Below are 18,320 nucleotides of genomic sequence, written 5' to 3'. Positions count from 1 at the left end.
TGCAATCTATCTGAATCTTGTTGCAGAATCACGGTATCCTTATCACAACATGTCCTTCCAACTATTTCCACCTAAACCTTACATACTTTTTCTTCTCCTGGGTCACGAATGTAAACAGTGAACAATTGCGGGCTATCTCCATCCATTCTGAGAAGGACCCATTTATTCCAACTCTGTTTTCTATGTGACAGCCAGTTTTAAATCCATTCTAACACATTTCCTCCGATACCATGAGCTTTTAATTTATGCCCCAGCCTTTTATGTGGCACTTTGTCAAATGCCTTTTGGAAATCTAAATGCACGACATTTACAGGTTCCCCTCTATCGATGCTCCCTCTCACATCCTCAAAGAATTCAAGCAGATTTTCAAACATGATCTATCTTTGAGTAGGTTTGATCATATTCAGCTTTCCTATGTGTTGAGCTATTTCCTCTTTGATTATTGACTCGAGCATCTTGCCAATAATGGCTGTTCAACTAACTGGTCTGTAGTTCCCACCTTCTGCCTTTCTCCATTTTTGAACAAGGAGTCACTTTAGCAGTTTTCCAATCTTCTGGCATTTAGTGAGTTATGAAAATTTTCAACCAATGGCTCCACTATCTCTGCAGCCACTTCCTTTAAAACTCTGGCGCACAGTCCATTGGCTCCTGGTGACTTGTCCGCCTTCAACCCCCTGAGTTTCTCCAGTATTTTATCCCTTGTTTTTGTGAGTTATACCGTGTTATTTGAAATTAGTGCCTCTGATATCTGAGGGATATTAGCACTGTCTTCCATGGTGAAGACTGATACATTCAACATATCTGCCATTTCTTTGTTTGCTGTTACTAATTCACCAGCCTCGTTCTCTTGAGGCCTCACATTTACCTGAGCCACCCTCTTCCCATTTATACATCCATGGAAAGGTTTACTGTTTGCTTTTTTACTACATGCATGTTTTCTCCCTTCTTATGAGATTTTTAGTCTTCTGCTGCTGGATCCTAAAAACTTCCCAGTGCTCTGGTCTACCACCAGCCCTTGCCACTTGGTATGCTCTATTTTTAAATTTAATATTATCTTTTATCTCCTGTGTTAACCATGGATTGTACCTTTTTCTGATGGAACCCCTCTTGCTGAGCATTATAGCACATAGAACGTAGAACACTACAGCACAGTACAGGCCCTTCGGCCACAGTACAGGCCCTTCAGGCCCTTTGTGCCAACATTTTATCCTGCTCTAAGATCTATCTAACCCTTCCCTCCCACATAGCCCCCCATTTCTCTATCATTCATGTGTCTATCTAAGAGTCTCTTAAATGTCCCTAATGTATCTGCCCCCACCACCTCTGCCGGCAGTGTGTTCCATGCAACCACCACTCTCTTGTGTTTAAAAAAAACTTACCCCTGACATCCCCCTTATATCTTCCTCCAATCACCTTAAAATTATGTCCCCTCGTGTTAGCCATTGTCACCCTGGGAAAAAGTCTCTGACTGTCCACTCGATCTATGCCTCTTATCATCTTGTACACCTCTATCAGGTCACCTCTCATCCTCCTCCTCTCCAAAAAGAAAAACCCTAGCTCACTCAGCCTATCCTCCATGCTCTCCAATCCAGGCAACATCCTGGTAAATCTCCTCTGCACCCTCTCTAAACCTTCCACATCCTTCCTATAATGAGGTGACCAGAACTGAACACAATACTCCAAGTGTGGTCTAACCAGGGTTCTATAGAGCTGCAAAACCACCTCGCGGCTCTTGAACTCAATTCCCCGAATAATGAAGGCCAAGACTCCATACGCCTCCTTAACAACCCTATCAACCTGCATGGCAACATTGAGGGATCTATGGACGTGGACCCCAAGATCCCTCTGTTCCTTCACACTGCTAAGAGTCCTGCCATTAACCTTGTATTATAGACCAGCTGTTTGAATACCTGCCACTGTGCTTCTACTGACCAGACCCTTTGCTTGTTTACCCAGTTTGCCTTGGACAACTCCTCCCTCGCACCATTATAATTGCCCTTGTTTGATTTGAAAACACTAGTTATGGACCAATGATGTTCATCCTCAAACTGCATTTGGAATTCTATCATATTGTGGTCACTACCCCCTAGGGGATCTTTAACCACAAGATCCCTCATTCATCCTTCCTCATTACATAAGACCAAATCAAAATAGCCTGTTCCCAGGTAGGGTCCACAATGTACTGCTCTAAAATACAATCACTGATGCAATCCACAGATTCTTCCTCTGCAATACCCTTGCCCGTTTGGTTTGTCCAATCAATATGTAAATTAAAATCTCTGATGATAATTGGCCTGCCCTGGATGTTTCCCCATCTATGCTCTGCCCCACGAGAAGTCACAGTTTGGGGTCTACAGACCACTCCTACCCGTGTCTTCCTTCCCCTGCTGCTCGTGGTTTCAACCCAAACCGATTCCACATCGTTATTCAGTGCCTTCGGATTGTGGCTCAGCACTGCACTGGTACCTTCCTTGATGAACAATATCACCTACCTCCTTCCCCCTTTGGCCTGTTCTTTTGCAACAGTGTTCAACCTGGAATATTGAGCACCCAGTCCGGTCACCCTGCGTCACGTCTCTGTAGTAGTCTTTACATTGTATTGGTAAGTTGCTATCCATGTTGTCAACTCATCCATCCTGTTGCAAATGCTCCACCCATTCAAATAAAGACCATTACGCTTTGATCTTTTGAGTTACTTACAACTCTGCACCTGCTCTGTTTTGCATATTTTGGGTTACATCTTCTGCCCTGGCCAAGCACACCATGACTGTCAGCTCCCCCTCACTATCCCATGCCACTGCTCTTTTGTTCCTGATTTATTTTCATCACATTCTGTTCTTGGAGCCCTCGTCACTTTATAGCCCTGTCTACAACCCTAGTTATGTGGTTAAGGGTGCTGAAGTCTCAACGAAGCCCTGCTCCAGTCCCCTTGCAGGCATAGCCAGGACATGGTTGTAGGGGAGAGTGCTTGGACCAACAATTATCCATCTTTCCTTTACCTTTGGGTTAGTTCGGGGCAGCAAGTCTGCTAATGAACCAGACTTTACCAGCTTAATTACAAACCATGGACAACATCCAGACCTGGAATGGCAAACGTTGGGTCGTATCCTCACCACATAAATGTCTCAGCATAAATCATGTCAGCCATCTCCATCTGATCTTGAACAAAACCAACATTACCATCTTGGAGAGCAGGGACTCACTGATCCCAGGACTGACAATCCAACACCGTTGGAAGCTGAGCTCCAAAGGATTCTCAACAGCATGTGTCCAATGGAGAATGGTTCACCTCCACTCCCCAAATCCTTTCCACCACTTACAAGGCTCAAGCCTTGAGCGTGAGGAACACTGCTCACTGACCTAGATTGATAAATCCTCAAGAAACATCCAATCCAGAACCAACCACCTTGAACACTCCCACCTGTTCTGTTCCAAGCCGAATGGCGTCCTGACTGCCTTCATCAACACTGGGTCCAATTCCTGGAACTCCCTCCCTAACAGCTCTGTGGGAGCACCTTCACCAAGAGGTCTGCAGCCTTTCAAGGCGTCGGCTCACCACCACCATCTGAAGACAACAAAGGAATGCCCATATCAAGAAAATATATTTGGAAACAAACAAACCTGAAAAGTCCCAGAGGAGCTGTACTATCAGAGCTGGAATGGGGAATTCATCCTCAACCTGTTGCTGCTTTGAACAATCTGGTTTCTCCAGAGCACTGTTGTGTTATTTCATCATTTTGTGTTATCTTCACTTAAACTTTAACAGCAAGAGAACTGCTTGGAGACTAATGAGGTTTAATTTGGATAAGTGCGAGGTGTTGCATCTTGGAAAGTCAAATCCAAGTAGGTTTTTTTACAGTGAACAGCAGGGCCCTGGGGAGTGTTATAGAATAGAGGGACCTTGGAGTACAAGTACATGGTTAACTGAAAGTGGAATCTCAGGTAGGTAGGGTGGTGAAGAAGGCTTTTGGCACACTGGCCTTCATCAGTCAGAGCACTGAGTATAAAAGTTGGGAGGTCATGGTGCGGTTGTACAGGACGTTGGTGAGGCCACACGGAGTATTGTGTTCAGTTTTGGTTACCCTGCTATAGGAAAGATGTTACTAAACTGGAAAGAGTGCAGAGGAGATTTACCAGGATGTTGTCAGGACTTGAGGGACTGTGTTCTAGGGAAAGGTTGGATAGGTTGGGACTTAATTCCTTGGAACATAGGAGATTGTAATGAGATTTCATAGGTGTATAAAATCACGAGGGGCATAGATAGGGTAAATGTACTCAGTCTTTTTCCCAGGGTTGGGGAATCAAGAACTGGAAGGCACAGGTTTACAGTGAGAGGAAAAAGATTTAACAGGAACTTGAGGGGCAACTTTTTTACACAAAGGGTGGTATCCATGTGGAACGAGCTGCCAGAGGAAGTGGGTGAGGCAGGTACAATAACAACTTTTAAAAGACAATTGGACAGGTCCATGGATAGGAAAGGTTTAGAAGGTTATGGGCCAAACACTGGCAAATGGGACTAGCTTAGATGGGGCATCTTGGTTGGCATGGATGAGTTGGGCCGAAGGGCCTGTTTCTGTGCTGTGTGACTCTATAGTGAAGTGTACCTGTGGCAACATTTCGTTGGTCAAGGTGGTTCTATCTTTTTAACTTCATTTCCCTCTCTTGTTGACCATTCCCTATCCTTCATTAACTTGCTTATCTCAAGCTCCTTAATATTTCTGATATGGATGCATCTAAAGTAGCTTATAAGTTATAATATAGCACTCAGAGTGTGCTCTAGTAATGTTGCCAGAAATGTGCTGTAAATAAATCACAGCTGTATGTCTAGGCATTTAAAGAAAGTCTTACGCAGGTGACCCCCGCATTACAGCTGTTGAGGTAACAGAAATTTGCCCTTACAGAATTCGCAAGTCACTACCCAACAATTTGAGATACAGAATAAAATTCACTCTCACGGAATTTATGTGAAAAATAGTAAATAGATCAACACAATATGTATTTGTTTTCTCCAGCTTGCGTTTGTTGACGCGTGTGCAGATGATGTGGCCTCGAGTTACAGAAAATTGTGATACGGACCATTTTCTAGGACCACAACCCCCTGTAACACAGGTGTCACCTGTATTTCTATAGCGCCTTTCACAGCTTTAAAATGCCTCAAAATGCTTTAGAGCTGATGAAATATTTTTTGTGGCGTTGTCACCATTGTAAGGTAGGAAATACCACAGTCACCTTGCTCACAGTAAACTCCTCTACAGCAACATAATAACATCCAGGTTAAAAGGTGATCCAAGGGGTAAATTTTCCACACACAGGGTAGTTGATATCTGGAATGAGCTGCCAGAGGAGGAGGTGGAGGCAGGAACAGGAACAACATCTAAGGGGCATCTGGACAGGTGCTGGAATGAGCGGGGCACAGAGGGAGATGGGATTAGTGCAGGCAAGTGGGATTGGTATAGATGGGCATAGTATAGATGCGGTGGGCCGAAGGGCCTGCTTCTGTGCTGCACAACTCTGTGACTCTGAGTGATGTTGATCATTTAAATGATGTTGATTGAGAGATAAATGTTGGCCCAGGACACCCCTGAGAACTCCCCTGCCTTTCGAAAGTGTGGCTGTGGGTTCAATTCCGGCCACTGTCTGTAAGGAGTTTGTACGTTCTCCCCGTGTCTGCGTGGGTTTCCTCCGGGTGCTCCGGTTTCTCTCACGTTCCAAAGACGTATGGGTTAGGAAGTTGTGGCCGTGCTATGTTGGCGCCGGAAGCGTGGCAACACTTGCGGGCTGCCCCCAGAACACTCTATGCAAAAGATGCATTTCACTGTGTGTTTTGATGTACTTGTGACTAATAAAGAAATCTTAAAAAGTAGCTGGGCTTTGGCTTAATGCATCTCCTGAATTGTGATGAATAGGCCAAGTCGAGATGCCACCCGACCCTTGGTCCTTCAACAACTGTTCAGGAAATGGATAATGAAAACACACAATGCTGGAAGCGCCCAGCAGGTCAGGCAGCATCTGTGGAGAGAGAAACACTATATTTCAGGTCAAAGACCCTCTTCAGAACGGGGAAAGAGGGAAAACAAGTTTACTTTAGGTTGTGGAGAGGGATGGGAAGGACAAAGTGGTAAGTTGAGGCCAGGCTTGCCATAAGGATGCTGTAGGGGTGGTCCAGTCAATGGGGGCAGTTTGAGAGAGAGAGAGAGATAACAAAGGGAGGTGAAAAGTTGCAAAATGAAGAGCAAAAGGGTGTGCCCAGCAGGTCAGGCTGTCTAATGGAAAGCAAACACTGAGCCCGGATCACATCTGAATGACTTACACAGAATGACTTACACAGAAATAGCCAGTTCTGAAATTATCCACAGCTGGAGAATTGGATATCGAGTCCTGCAGGCTGCAGCATGCTCTGCTGGAAGGTGAGATGTTGTTCCTCAAACGTGGGCCTTGTAACAGTTCAGGAGGCCACAGACAGATCAGAGAGGGATGGTGAATTAAAGTGGCAGGAAAGCTCAGGGTCACTCCCACATATTGAACACAGGTGCCCCACAAAGCGGTCACCCAATCTGTGTTTGGTTTCCCCAGTGTGGAGGAGACCACAGTGTGAACACTGAATGCATTGCACTGGGTTGGAAGGGGTGCAAGTGAATCACTGCTTCACCTGGAGAGACCATTTGGGTCCTGTGGTGGAGGGGAGGGAAGAGGTGAAAGGATGGGTGTTGAATCTCCTGCAGCTGTGTGGAAAAGTGCTGTGAGAGGGGGCGTGGTTGGCTGAAGAGTTGACCAGGGAGCCATGAAAGGACGGATCACTGGGAGGGGAGGGGAAGGTGTGTCTGGTGGTGGAATCTTGTTGGAGAAATTCTGAAGGATTATCTGTTGAATGCAAAGGCCAGGTGGAATGGTTCATGGGGATTAGGGGAATAGATAAATCATTTAGTGGCTAATTCTAGTATCAAAACAGGAGCAAAACATTTCAGCATTCTTAAAATATCAATCATTTTGTAAAAAGAGCCAAAGAAAATCAGCGAGAGGCTGAGGAGGACAGCTTGGAGTATTGTGTTCAGTTCTGGTTGCCTCATTATAGGAAGGATGTGGAAGCTTTAGAGAGGGTGCAGAGGAGATTTACCAGGATGCTGCCTGGATTGGAGAGCACGTCTTATGAGGGTAGGTTGAGTGAGCTAGGACTTTTCTCTTTGCAGAGGAGAAGGATGAGAGGCGACTTGATAGAGGTGTACAAGATGATAAGAGGCATAGATCGAGTGGACAGTCAGAGAATTTTTCCCAGGGTGACAATGGCGAACACGAGGGGACATAATTTTAAGGTGGTTGGAGGAAGGTATAAGGGGGATGTCAGGGGTAAGTTTTTTTACACAGAGAGTGGTGGGTGTGTGGAACACACTGCCGGCAGAGGTTGTGGGGGCAGAATCATTAGGGACATTTAAGAGACTCTTAGATAGACACATGAATGATAGAGAAATGGGGACTATGTGGGAGGGAAAGGTTAGATAGATCTTAGAGCAGGATAAAATGTCGGCACAACATTGTGGGCCGAAGGGCCTGTACTGTGCTCTAGTGTTCTATGTTCTTATCCTTATTTCCTTTGTCAGGCTAAATGTTACAAGTTCTAGCCCTCAAACAGCAAATCCTGTGGGCCTGGTTTCAGCTCCTGGTGAAAGACCTAGAGAGAAAGTTAAGTCTAAGACTGTTGAGAAAAGGCTACAGCCTTCACGTAATGAAGGACCTGTGGACACAAAGTCCATTTTATAGTTAATTTACAAAATATGAGTTAAGTTACCATTGTGAAATATATATCCTTCATTTTAATTCTGCTTAAATTTTATTTGGATGAGAACTTTGTTACTGAGAAAAAAGGTGGATTTTTCTCTAAAAAAAAAGCAGCACAATCAGGGAAGTTTGCTTGTTTTGCAGACAAATCATTAAGGATTTATTACATTCTTCATTTTTCCATTCTGAGTTTGTGAGATTGTAGTTGGGATGTGAAAAAGAGGAAGAGGCTGCTTTCCTTCTGATGGTCTGGTGGATTTTTAAGGCTCTAGCCCTCCTCAAACAAAGAATGATGGGCACACGCTGTGAATGCTAATGACTCTTTGCTCTGATCTAGGCAATGGGATCCCATCCCTCTGTGGGATCCAGCACCGGAATGCCTGTTGGGAGACTCCAGGCCTGCCCAGGCTCTGAGGACAATGTCACAAACGGTAAGGACTCCAGGAGTGACAAAACCCCGCTGAGCTCCAGGTTTCGGGAGTCCCATAGTCCTGCCCCTCCTCCCTGTGCTTCTGCAGAGAATATTACTTTGACAACGTATTCTTCTGGCAGGCTCCCTCTCCACTCAGGTTGCAAGGGAGCTCCGTGTTCCTGTTGTAGTTGGTCACTCAGAATGGACTGGAGTAGGAGGGTGTAATCGTGTTTCTCGAGTGTACCTTGGGGACCTTTCTTCCTTAACTGAATATTAAAGGTTTTGTCATTAGTGATATGACACAGGACACACAAACCATGTGATGTAGGTGTTCAGCCCTGTGTTTCCGCACACCAAGATGTAGAGTATAAATTATAGAATGATACCCTGAGTGCTGGGACTGAGAGAGCATGGGAGGGCAGTTCTGGGTGCTGGGGTGGTTGCTGGCCGTTGTAGGGGCAGTTCTAAGGGAGTGTGGCACTGTCAAAGTAACAGTACTGGGGGCCCCCATCAGTTGGAGAGGCAATACTGAGGGAGCACTGCAGTGTGGGAGCGGCAGTACTGAGGGAGGGTCACACTGTGGGAGGGGCGGTACTGAACGTGCACGTGTGGGTGTCTTTGGAAAGGGAGCACGCTGTCTCCACGGGCGGCCTGGCCGAGTTCCGCGCTCGGTGGGCCCCTCGGGATCGCGTGTGTCGTGGACGAGGCCGATACTATTTTGATATGAAGTATTGTGTGTTGCGGTGGGGGGCGTAGTGTTGCACGGGTATTAGTTTTGCCTAGTTTCTTTGTGTATTAGATGTGCTGTATTTGATGTTGGGTGTTTTTTGTAGTGTTTTTAGTGAATAAACATTTTGTAAAACAAAAAGGGGCGGTACTGAGGGAGGACTGCACTGTGGGGGGGGGTTACTGAGGGAGCACTGCACTGTGGGGGGGGGTTACTGAGGGAGCACTGCACTGTGGGGGGTACTGAGGGAGCACTGCACTGTGGGGGGGGGTTACTGAGGGAGCACTGCACTGTGGGGGGTACTGAGGGAGCACTGCACTGTGGGGGGGGGTTACTGAGGGAGCACTGCACTGTGGGGGGGGTTACTGAGGGAGGACTGCACTGTGGGGGGGGGGTTACTGAGGGAGGACTGCACTGTGGGGGGGGTTACTGAGGGAGCACTGCACTGTGGGGGGTACTGAGGGAGCACTGCACTGTGGGGGGGGGACTGAGGGAGCACTGCACTGTGGGGGGGGGTTACTGAGGGAGCACTGCACTGTGGGGGGTACTGAGGGAGCACTGCACTGTGGGGGGTACTGAGGGAGCACTGCACTGTGGGGGGGGACTGAGGGAGCACTGCACTGTGGGGGGGGGTTACTGAGGGAGCACTGCACTGTGGGGGGTACTGAGGGAGCACTGCACTGTGGGGGGGGGTTACTGAGGGAGCACTGCACTGTGGGGGGGGACTGAGGGAGCACTGCACTGTGGGGGGTACTGAGGGAGCACTGCACTGTGGGGGGGGACTGAGGGAGCACTGCACTGTGGGGGGGGACTGAGGGAGCACTGCACTGTGGGGGGGGACTGAGGGAGCACTGCACTGTGGGGGTTACTGAGGGAGCACTGCACTGTGGGGGGGGACTGAGGGAGCACTGCACTGTGGGGGGGGGACTGAGGGAGCACTGCACTGTGGGGGGGGTTACTGAGGGAGCACTGCACTGTGGGGGGGGTTACTGAGGGAGCACTGCACTGTGGGGGGGGACTGAGGGAGCACTGCACTGTGGGGGGGGGACTGAGGGAGCACTGCACTGTGGGGGGGGACTGAGGGAGCACTGCACTGTGGGGGGGTTACTGAGGGAGCACTGCACTGTGGGGGGGTACTGAGGGAGCACTGCACTGTGGGGGGTACTGAGGGAGCACTGCACTGTGGGGGGGGACTGAGGGAGCACTGCACTGTGGGGGGGGGGACTGAGGGAGCACTGCACTGTGGGGGGTACTGAGGGAGCACTGCACTGTGGGGGGGGGACTGAGGGAGCACTGCACTGTGGGGGGGGACTGAGGGAGCACTGCACTGTGGGGGGGGGACTGAGGGAGCACTGCTCTGTGGGGGGTACTGAGGGAGCACTGCACTGTGGGGGGGACTGAGGGAGCACTGCACTGTGGGGGGGACGACTGAGGGAGCACTGCACTGTGGGGGGGGGGACTGAGGGAGCACTGCACTGTGGGGGGGGGACTGAGGGAGCACAGCACTGTGGGGGGGGACTGAGGGAGCACTGCACTGTGGGGGGGGGTTACTGAGGGAGCACTGCACTGTGGGGGGGTTACTGAGGGAGCACTGCACTGTGGGGGGGGACTGAGGGAGCACTGCACTGTGGGGGGGGGTTACTGAGGGAGCACTGCACTGTGGGGGGGGGACTGAGGGAGCACTGCAGTGTCAGAGCGACAGTGTTGGGGGAATGAACCCACTATTTCAAAAGGTCAATAAATTTCTCCTTGCTAACTTGGCCAATGTTTTGTCCTGAGCTACATCTAAAGGAGAAATTATCTGTCCGTCTTGTCATTGTGCTTTTGTGGGAGCTTGCTGTGCGCTAATTGACGGCAGTGTTTCCTGTAGCTTCATAGTATCACCATTTCAAAAGTACTTGCAAACTATTTTGGGATGTCCTGCTTAAATGTATCTTTATTTATCATTTGATAATGATTCCACAAGTTTTCTGTGGAAACTCGAGGGTATGGATAACGTCTGTGGCAGGCAGGCACTCCGCAGAGTTCGCAGAGTTACACTTCTGTGACCGGGGGGCAATGGGATGGGGACGTGACAAAGTCTGACCCCTCCTCCCCTCCACCCCTCTTCCCTTCCACCTCTCTACCCCTTCACAGTGTGACCCCTCCACTGTCCCTCCACAGTCTGACCCCTCCACTCCTCCACAGTTACATTTGTTTTCCACCCCACAGCAGTTACGGTGTTGCAGCGTTGCGGTGTTGCAGTTTGCATTATGGTTTTGTATTTCCTGAAGTGAATGTCCAGTGCAGGCCCTCGGTCACCTCTTACTAAAGCGATGGATTAATGATCAATTCATCCTCACAGAACATTCAATAAGTTGTCAGTTGTTCCAGAAATAACAACACTCATAGGAAGAAAGCTGTCTCTGACTGTGTCACAGGAAGCAGCCTTCCCCAAAGGCTCACAGACTTCAGACGATTAAAGAATTCAAGTTCAGTTTTAGAGTCACAAGAGATTCTGCAGATGCTGGAATCTGGAGCAACGCAAAATGCTGGAGGAACTCAGCGGGTCAGGCAGCATCTGTGGAGGGAAATAAACAGTCGACGTTTCGAGTCGAGACCCTTCATCAGGACTGGAAAAGAAGAGGGCAGAAGCCAGAATAAGAAGGTGGGGGGAGGGGGAGGAGCACGTGCAGGCAGGGGAGAAGTGAGTCCAGGTGAGAGGTGAGTCCATTCCTAAGTCACCTGTCCCTTTAATTCTCAGTCCCACTCCCACTCTGACCAAGAGGTTGCATAGATTGGGACTTTCCCTGGAACGTAGGAGATTGAGGGGTGACCTGATAGAGGTGTATAAGATCATGAGGGGCATAGACAGGGTGAGAGCACACAGTCTTTTTCCCAGGGAGGGGGAGCTAAGAACAAGAGGGCAGAGGTTTAAGATCAGAGGCGAGAGATTTAAAAGGGGCATCAGGGGCAGCTTCTTCACACAAAGGGTGGTGCGTGTTTGGAAGGAGCTGCCAGGAGTAGTGGTTGAGGCGGGCACATTAGCAGCATTTAAAAGCCACCTAGATAAGTCCATGGATAGGAGAGGTTTAGAGGGCTGTGGGCCAGACACGGGCAGATGGGACTAGCTGGCTGGGCAACACAGTCAGCATGGACGAGTTGGGCCGAAGGGCCTGTTTCCGTGCTGTATGACTCCATCTCTCGATGAATGGCTCAGGCCTGAAGGATATGAAGATAGAATTAGGAATAGCAGGAGCCACTCCGGACCTTGATACTGTCTCACCATTAAAAAGACCGTGAGTGATCTCATTGTTTCCTCAATTCCACATTCCCACCTGCCCCCAGCAACCTTTCACTCCTTTGCTTTTTGTGTATTTATCTTACGTCTGTATTCAAAGATTCTGCTTCCACTGCCCTTTGAGGAAGAGAGTTCCAAAGACTCACTGCCCTCTGAGACAGTTTTTGCTTTATCTCTGCTTTAAATGGGCAGTGCCTTATTGTTGAACAGTGACCCACAGAAGGAAACATCCTTTCCACAGCCTCCCTGTTGAGACCCCTCAGGGTCTCATGCACCTCATTTGTTCCCCCCTCACTCTTCCAAACACCAGCGGGTTCAAACCCAGCCTCTCCAACCTTTCATCAGAGGGCAGCCTTCCCGTTCCCGCAATCGTTTGGTAAACGTCTCAACCGCTTCTAACACATTAACGTCTTTCCCTAAATAAGGAGACTGATAACGTAAACTGTGGTCCAGACGTGATCTCAGCATCATCTCCCTTCTCCACCCGAGCAGAGCATGTCACCCAGAATCAGAATCAGGTTTATTATCATAAGATAAGATCTTTATTAGTCACACGTACATTGAAACACACAGTGAAATGCATCTTTTGTGTAGAGTGTTCTGGGGGCAGCCCGCAAGTGTTGCCATGCTTCTGGTGCCGACATAGCATGCCCACAACTTCCTAACCTGTACGCCTTTGGAATGTGGGAGGAAACCAGAGCACCCAGAGGAAACCTACGCAGTCACGGGGAGAACGTACAAGCTCCTTACAGACAGTGGCTGGAATTGAACCTGGGTCGCTGGCGCTGTAATAGCGTTACTCTAACTGCTACACTACCATGCCTGCCGATGCCGCCTTCTTAAGGCACCGTGTCCTGAAAATGTCCTCGATGGTGGGGATGGTTGTGCCCGTGATGGAGCTGGCACCATCACGGACCCAAGAACCACACCATCAACCCACTCAATGCTCCGAGCTTCACCAACTCCTGAAATATCATCCCTCAATTTTTAATTTGTCATGGCCTCACCCCTCCCTACCTCCTCAACTTTCTGAGGTCTCTGTGCTCCTCCAATTCTGTCCTCTACAGCAATCCCAAGTGTAGCTGACCATTCGTCCAGCTGCCAAGACCCTGAGCTCTGGAACTCTCTCTACAAATGGCTCTCCACTTCTCTCTTCCTCCGACTTGTAGGGCAAGATTTTGGTCCTTGAGCCAGAAACAGTTCACGTTTCAGCTCCAGGACGCTTAGTCAGATTTGGGCCCATTAATTGTTGCAATATTTTAGCAAGTTAATGGTTCTATATAAATGCAGGTTGCTATTCTCTCAGAAGGTGGTGAATCCCTGGAATTCTCAGCCCCCGGGCGTGGAGGAGGCCGGAGCATTGGATAGATTTGAGGTGGAGGAGGTAAATATTTGAAAGGTCGAGGAATTGAGGATGATGGGGAACTGGCACTGAAGAGGAGATGAGGCCAGTGTAGATCAGCCGTGGTCACATTGAATGGTGGGGCAGTCTTGAGGGGCCGAGTGGCCTACTCCTGCTCCTGTTTCCTTGTGTCCTTGTGTGTTGTTAGGCTTCCCTTTTTTGCTGGTGGATTATTAATTCCATTATGTCCTTGTTAACTGACATTAGCTCTGTGGTATGGGACAGCTTTTCCATCTGATCCTCAGCAAACAGAGAGCCGGAACCCTTTTGTTCCACCCACAACAGCGGAAGAAAGACACGTCTTCACGTGCCTTCCAACATCCCTCAACGTGGCACATTTTAAATTTGTGCGCATTTACTGTTGTTGGCTCAGCAACCACTTTGTGTTCCAGCAAGATCCAACAAACATCAGGAGCACGCTGCATAATCTGTTCTTAGTACTGGTTAAGGGCAGAATGTTGGTCAGGACACCAGGAGAACTCCAAGTGGAACAATTCTCTTAATTCTTTTCATACGTTCATTCAGGGATGTGGGCTTCACAGGCTGAGCCAGCATTTAATTGCCTGTCCCTAGTTGCCCTCGAGGTGGTGAGCTGCCTTCTTGAACTACTGCAGTCCCTGAGGTGTGGGTGCACCCACACTGCTGTTAGGGAGGGAGTTCCAGGATGTTGACCCAGTGACGGTGAAGGAACGGCGATATATTTCCAAGTCAGGATGGTGTGTGGATTGGAGGGCAACTCCCAGGTAGTGGTGGTCCCCGAGCTTTTGCTGCCCTTGTCCTTTGTAGATTTGGAAGGTGCTGCCTAATGTTAACGTTATGCCTTGCAGCCAATGGATTGCCAGAACAGTGTAAATCAGCACTGGTTATTTGCCAGGGCTGTGGGACGCTTGTTATCCTTGAATCATAGAATTGTTACAGCAAGGAAGGTGACCATTTGACTGACTGAGCCTGTGCCAGTTCTACACAGAGCAATCCCGTCAGTCCCACTCTCCCACTTCCCTCACACACTTGCAACTTGTCTTCTCCCAAGTGACTATCCTATTCCTTTTCAAAGGCTCTGAATGGTTCTGCTTCCAACACCAGGCAGCAAGTTCCATAATTACTCTTTTCCTCACTTTCTCCTTGTATGCCACACACTTTAAATCTTTGCCCTTTGATCTCTGAACATCCACTAGTGGGAATAGCTTCCCTTTATTTAACCTGTCCAAACCCGTCACAATATTGTCCACACCTATCAAATCTCAGGCAACAAACGTTACAGGGTTTCGACCCAAAGTGGCGACAATTCCTTTCCCCACACAGATGCTGCTTGACCTGCTCAGTTCCTCCAGGAGATTGTCGCTCTATCAAATTTCCTCTCAACCTTCTCTGCTCCAAGAAGAACAAGGCTGGTGTGTCCACTCTGATCATGAAGCTGAACTTCCTTCAGTGTACCAGAGGCCGAGATTGGGAGAATTTTGGACTTCAGGGGACTCAAAGGTTAAGGGGAACTGGCAGGAAAGTGGATCTGAAGCCAAGATCAGAGCAGCTGTGATCTGCCCTAATGGTGAAGCAGGCTGCAGTAAAATAGTAGCAGGCAGGTCAGCAAGTGGCCAGGAAGACAGATGGTGTGTTAGCCTTTATTGCCAGAGTGCTGGAGTCTATAACTAGAGAAGTATTGTGCAATCGTACAGTATACTGGTGCGGCCACGCCTGGAGTACTGGGGACAGTTCTGGTCCCTTTATCTAAGGAAGGACATACTGGGGCACTGGAAGTTTCCGGAAGAGATTCACCATGTTCATTCCTGAGGTGAGAAGGTTGTCCCACCATGAGTGACTAACACACATCTGTATTCTTCGAGTTTACAAGAATGGTGATGTTGTTGAAGCAAGAAATCCTAAAGAGCCGTGACAGGTGGATGTCCCCACCAGTGGGAAGTCTTGGACAAGATTAGGGGCAGTCATTTAAAACTGGGGTGTGTGGGGGTAGTTAAAGAGGAGGGAGGGACACTTTTGAAAGATTGGGGAATTGAGGGAGATGAGAAACTGGCACAGAAGAGGACATAAGGTCCAGGGCAGATCAGCCATGGTCACATGGAATGGTGGGACAGGTTTGAGGGGCCGAGTGGCCTACTCCTGCTCCTGTTTGCTTTGTGTTTATGAGTATGACTGACTCCTGCTGCTATTTCTTGAGTTCTCAACCCTGGAATCATTAGAGTAAACTTTCTCGCATCACCTCCAGGCCCTTCACGTACTTCCTAAACTGAAATGACCAGAATTAGACACAATGCTGGTTCCAGTAGATTGTAGAAAAGTTGTGATAATTCTGTGCAGGCAGGAAACAAAACATTCTCAGAACTTGTTTTCCATGAAATTACCAGTGAGGACTGGCACAGGGGAGTAACTGCAGCCTCGAGAGCAACAGGCTACAACCCGCTCAAGCACTTTGATGTGCTTTATGATGAAACTACAATTTTATAAGTAACTGAGGTGTTTGACACAAGGTGATGGAGCTGGATACATTGGGCTTGGTGTTGGGTGGCAGTGGACAACGGAGAACAGCTTTAAAACTCAGGCCATCCCCTTCACGGGGTAATGTCGGGAAGCATTTCTTCACGCCCGGGGTAGTGGGAATGTAGAACTCTCCCCCCCCCCCCCCCCCCCCACCGACCAGCTCGGGTCTGAGAGGAGGCTTTATTTTTGTTGGAATGAGACATCAAAAGAAAACCAGTCAAACAGGGCAATGGCACAATTCAAACAGTGCTTGTGCTCTGAAATATTAACCAAGAGCCTTTTAAAAAGGGATCAAAGTTAGCAGCAAGACCGTTAATGTGCAGATGATGTATTTCTGAATAATTTTCCCTTATATAAAAAACTGGAATATGAGACCTTGTAAAAATGTAACAGCTGATTATCATTACCGAAAGAGGGACCATCGTTAATTAGCATCTCTTTGATTGGTTCTGTACAGTTGCCTGGTGATTGTTGCTGTGGGTTATACAAGGCATTGGTCACCAGCAATGAGAAAGATTGTAGAGCTTCGTATGACTATCACATCCACACACTAGTTCACCACAGCCCCCATCCCTCTTCTACCCCAAGTGTGTCACCAACTTTAGCTGCCTCATACACCAGCACTGGTGTAGGCTTTGAAAAGTCACTGCACGGACTGGATGGTTAATCTCATCCGGGGGCAAACTTGGTGCCATGTGAGTTGCTAACTAGAATCTGATTCTCACAGGGAGAAGAGCCCAGTCACCACAGGAGGTAGTGGATGCAGACAACGGCAACAGCACAGATAGGGTAAGGTCACTTTGTATTGAAAAATGCAAGATAAAATTGGTTTATTATTGTCACATGTACCGAGGCACAGTGAAAAACGTTGTTTTGCATGCCATCCGTACAGATCATTTCATCACATCAGTGCATCGAGGTAGTACAAGGGAAAACAATAACAGAATGCAGAATAAAGTGTTACAGCTACAGGGAAAGTGCAGTGCAGGCAGACAATAAGGTTCAAGATCATAATGAGGTAGATTGTGAGGTCAAGAGTCCATCTTATCGTGCAAGGAGAGTGTTCAATAATCTTATAACAGTGGGATAGAAGCTGTCCTTGAGCCTGGTGGTAAGTACTTTAAGGCTTTTGTGTCTTCTGCCCGATGGGAGGGGGGAGAAGAGAGAATGTCCGGGGTGGGTGGGGTCTTTGATCATGCTCTCTGCTTTACCGAGGCAGCGGGAAGTGTAGGTAGAGTACATGGAAGCGAGGCTGGTTTCTGTGATGCGCTGGGCTGTGTCCACAACTGTCTGCAGTTTCTTGCAGTCCCGGGCAGACGTTGGTGAGGGTCAACAGGGACATGCCGAATTTCTTCAGCCTCCTGAGGAAGTAGAGGCGCTGGCAATTAAAGCAAAGTATCCAAACTTTGCTCTGTAAGATGTGCCACACTCAGCAGCTCATTAGGAACAAGAAATAGGAGCAGGAGTAGGCCATTTGGCCCTTGAACCTGCTTCACTATTCCATAAAGTCATGGCTGACCTTGTGCCTCGCGTGTTCCTACCTGATCCCTTGTTGATCGCGGCCTTGAGTTCACTCAGAGACCAAGCCTCTGGGGGAAGATTTTCAAAGATATCCAACTTCTCCTCACCTCAGTCCCAAATGGCCGACCCTTGATGCAGAGACCATGACCCCTGGTTCCAGACTCTCCAGCCCAGCAAACAGCACGTCATCGCATCATAGAGTCATACAGCACAGAAACAGGCCCTTCGGCCCACCATGGTGAGACTGCACTCAGAGTACTGTGTGCAGTTCTGGTCGCCCCATTACAGGAAGGATGTGGAGGCCTTGGAGAGGGTGCAGAAGAGGTTCACCAGGATGCTGCCTGGATTAGATGGCATGAGCTATACGGAGAGGTTGGACAAACTTGGGTTGTCTCCTCCAGGGTGGCGGAGGCTGAGGGGAGACCTGATAGAAGTTTATAAAATTATGAGAGGCAGAGATAGGGTGGACAGTCAGAGTATTTTATCCCAGGTTGAATGTCGAATACTAGAGGCATGGGTTTAAGGTGAGAGGGAGAAAGTTTAAAGGGAGATGTGCAGGGCAAGATTTTTTACACAGAGAGTGGTGGGTGCCTGGAGCAGGCTGTCGGGGTAGTGGTGGATGCAGATACAATATAGACGTTCAAGAGGCTTTCATGTAGACTCATGAATATGCAGGGAATGGAGGGATGTGGATCATGTGCAGGCAGAAGGG

At 48.5% G+C, this 18,320-nt stretch overlaps 1 protein-coding gene across 13 annotated transcripts in view; it reads left to right on the top strand.

Annotated features, from left to right (window-relative positions):
- The window catches only part of mrvi1 (murine retrovirus integration site 1 homolog), a 239,359-nt gene that overhangs the window by 77,258 nt on the left and 143,781 nt on the right, over positions 1-18,320 (top strand). For 11 of the 13 annotated variants that reach the window (XM_052028841.1, XM_052028843.1, XM_052028837.1 and 8 more), the window contains 2 exons: positions 8,111-8,204; positions 16,815-16,876. The exons of 1 other annotated variant lie outside the window; for it this stretch is intronic. In XM_052028841.1, the coding sequence (XP_051884801.1) occupies positions 8,111-8,204; positions 16,815-16,876 (156 nt within the window). The remainder of the gene's footprint in view (positions 1-8,110; positions 8,205-16,814; positions 16,877-18,320) is intronic. One more of the 13 variants, XM_052028838.1, reaches the window with a different exon arrangement.

Source organism: Pristis pectinata, chromosome 14, assembly GCF_009764475.1.
Source record: "Pristis pectinata isolate sPriPec2 chromosome 14, sPriPec2.1.pri, whole genome shotgun sequence".
NCBI lineage: Eukaryota > Metazoa > Chordata > Chondrichthyes > Rhinopristiformes > Pristidae > Pristis > Pristis pectinata.
This window is presented reverse-complemented; position numbering and strand designations above follow the sequence as displayed.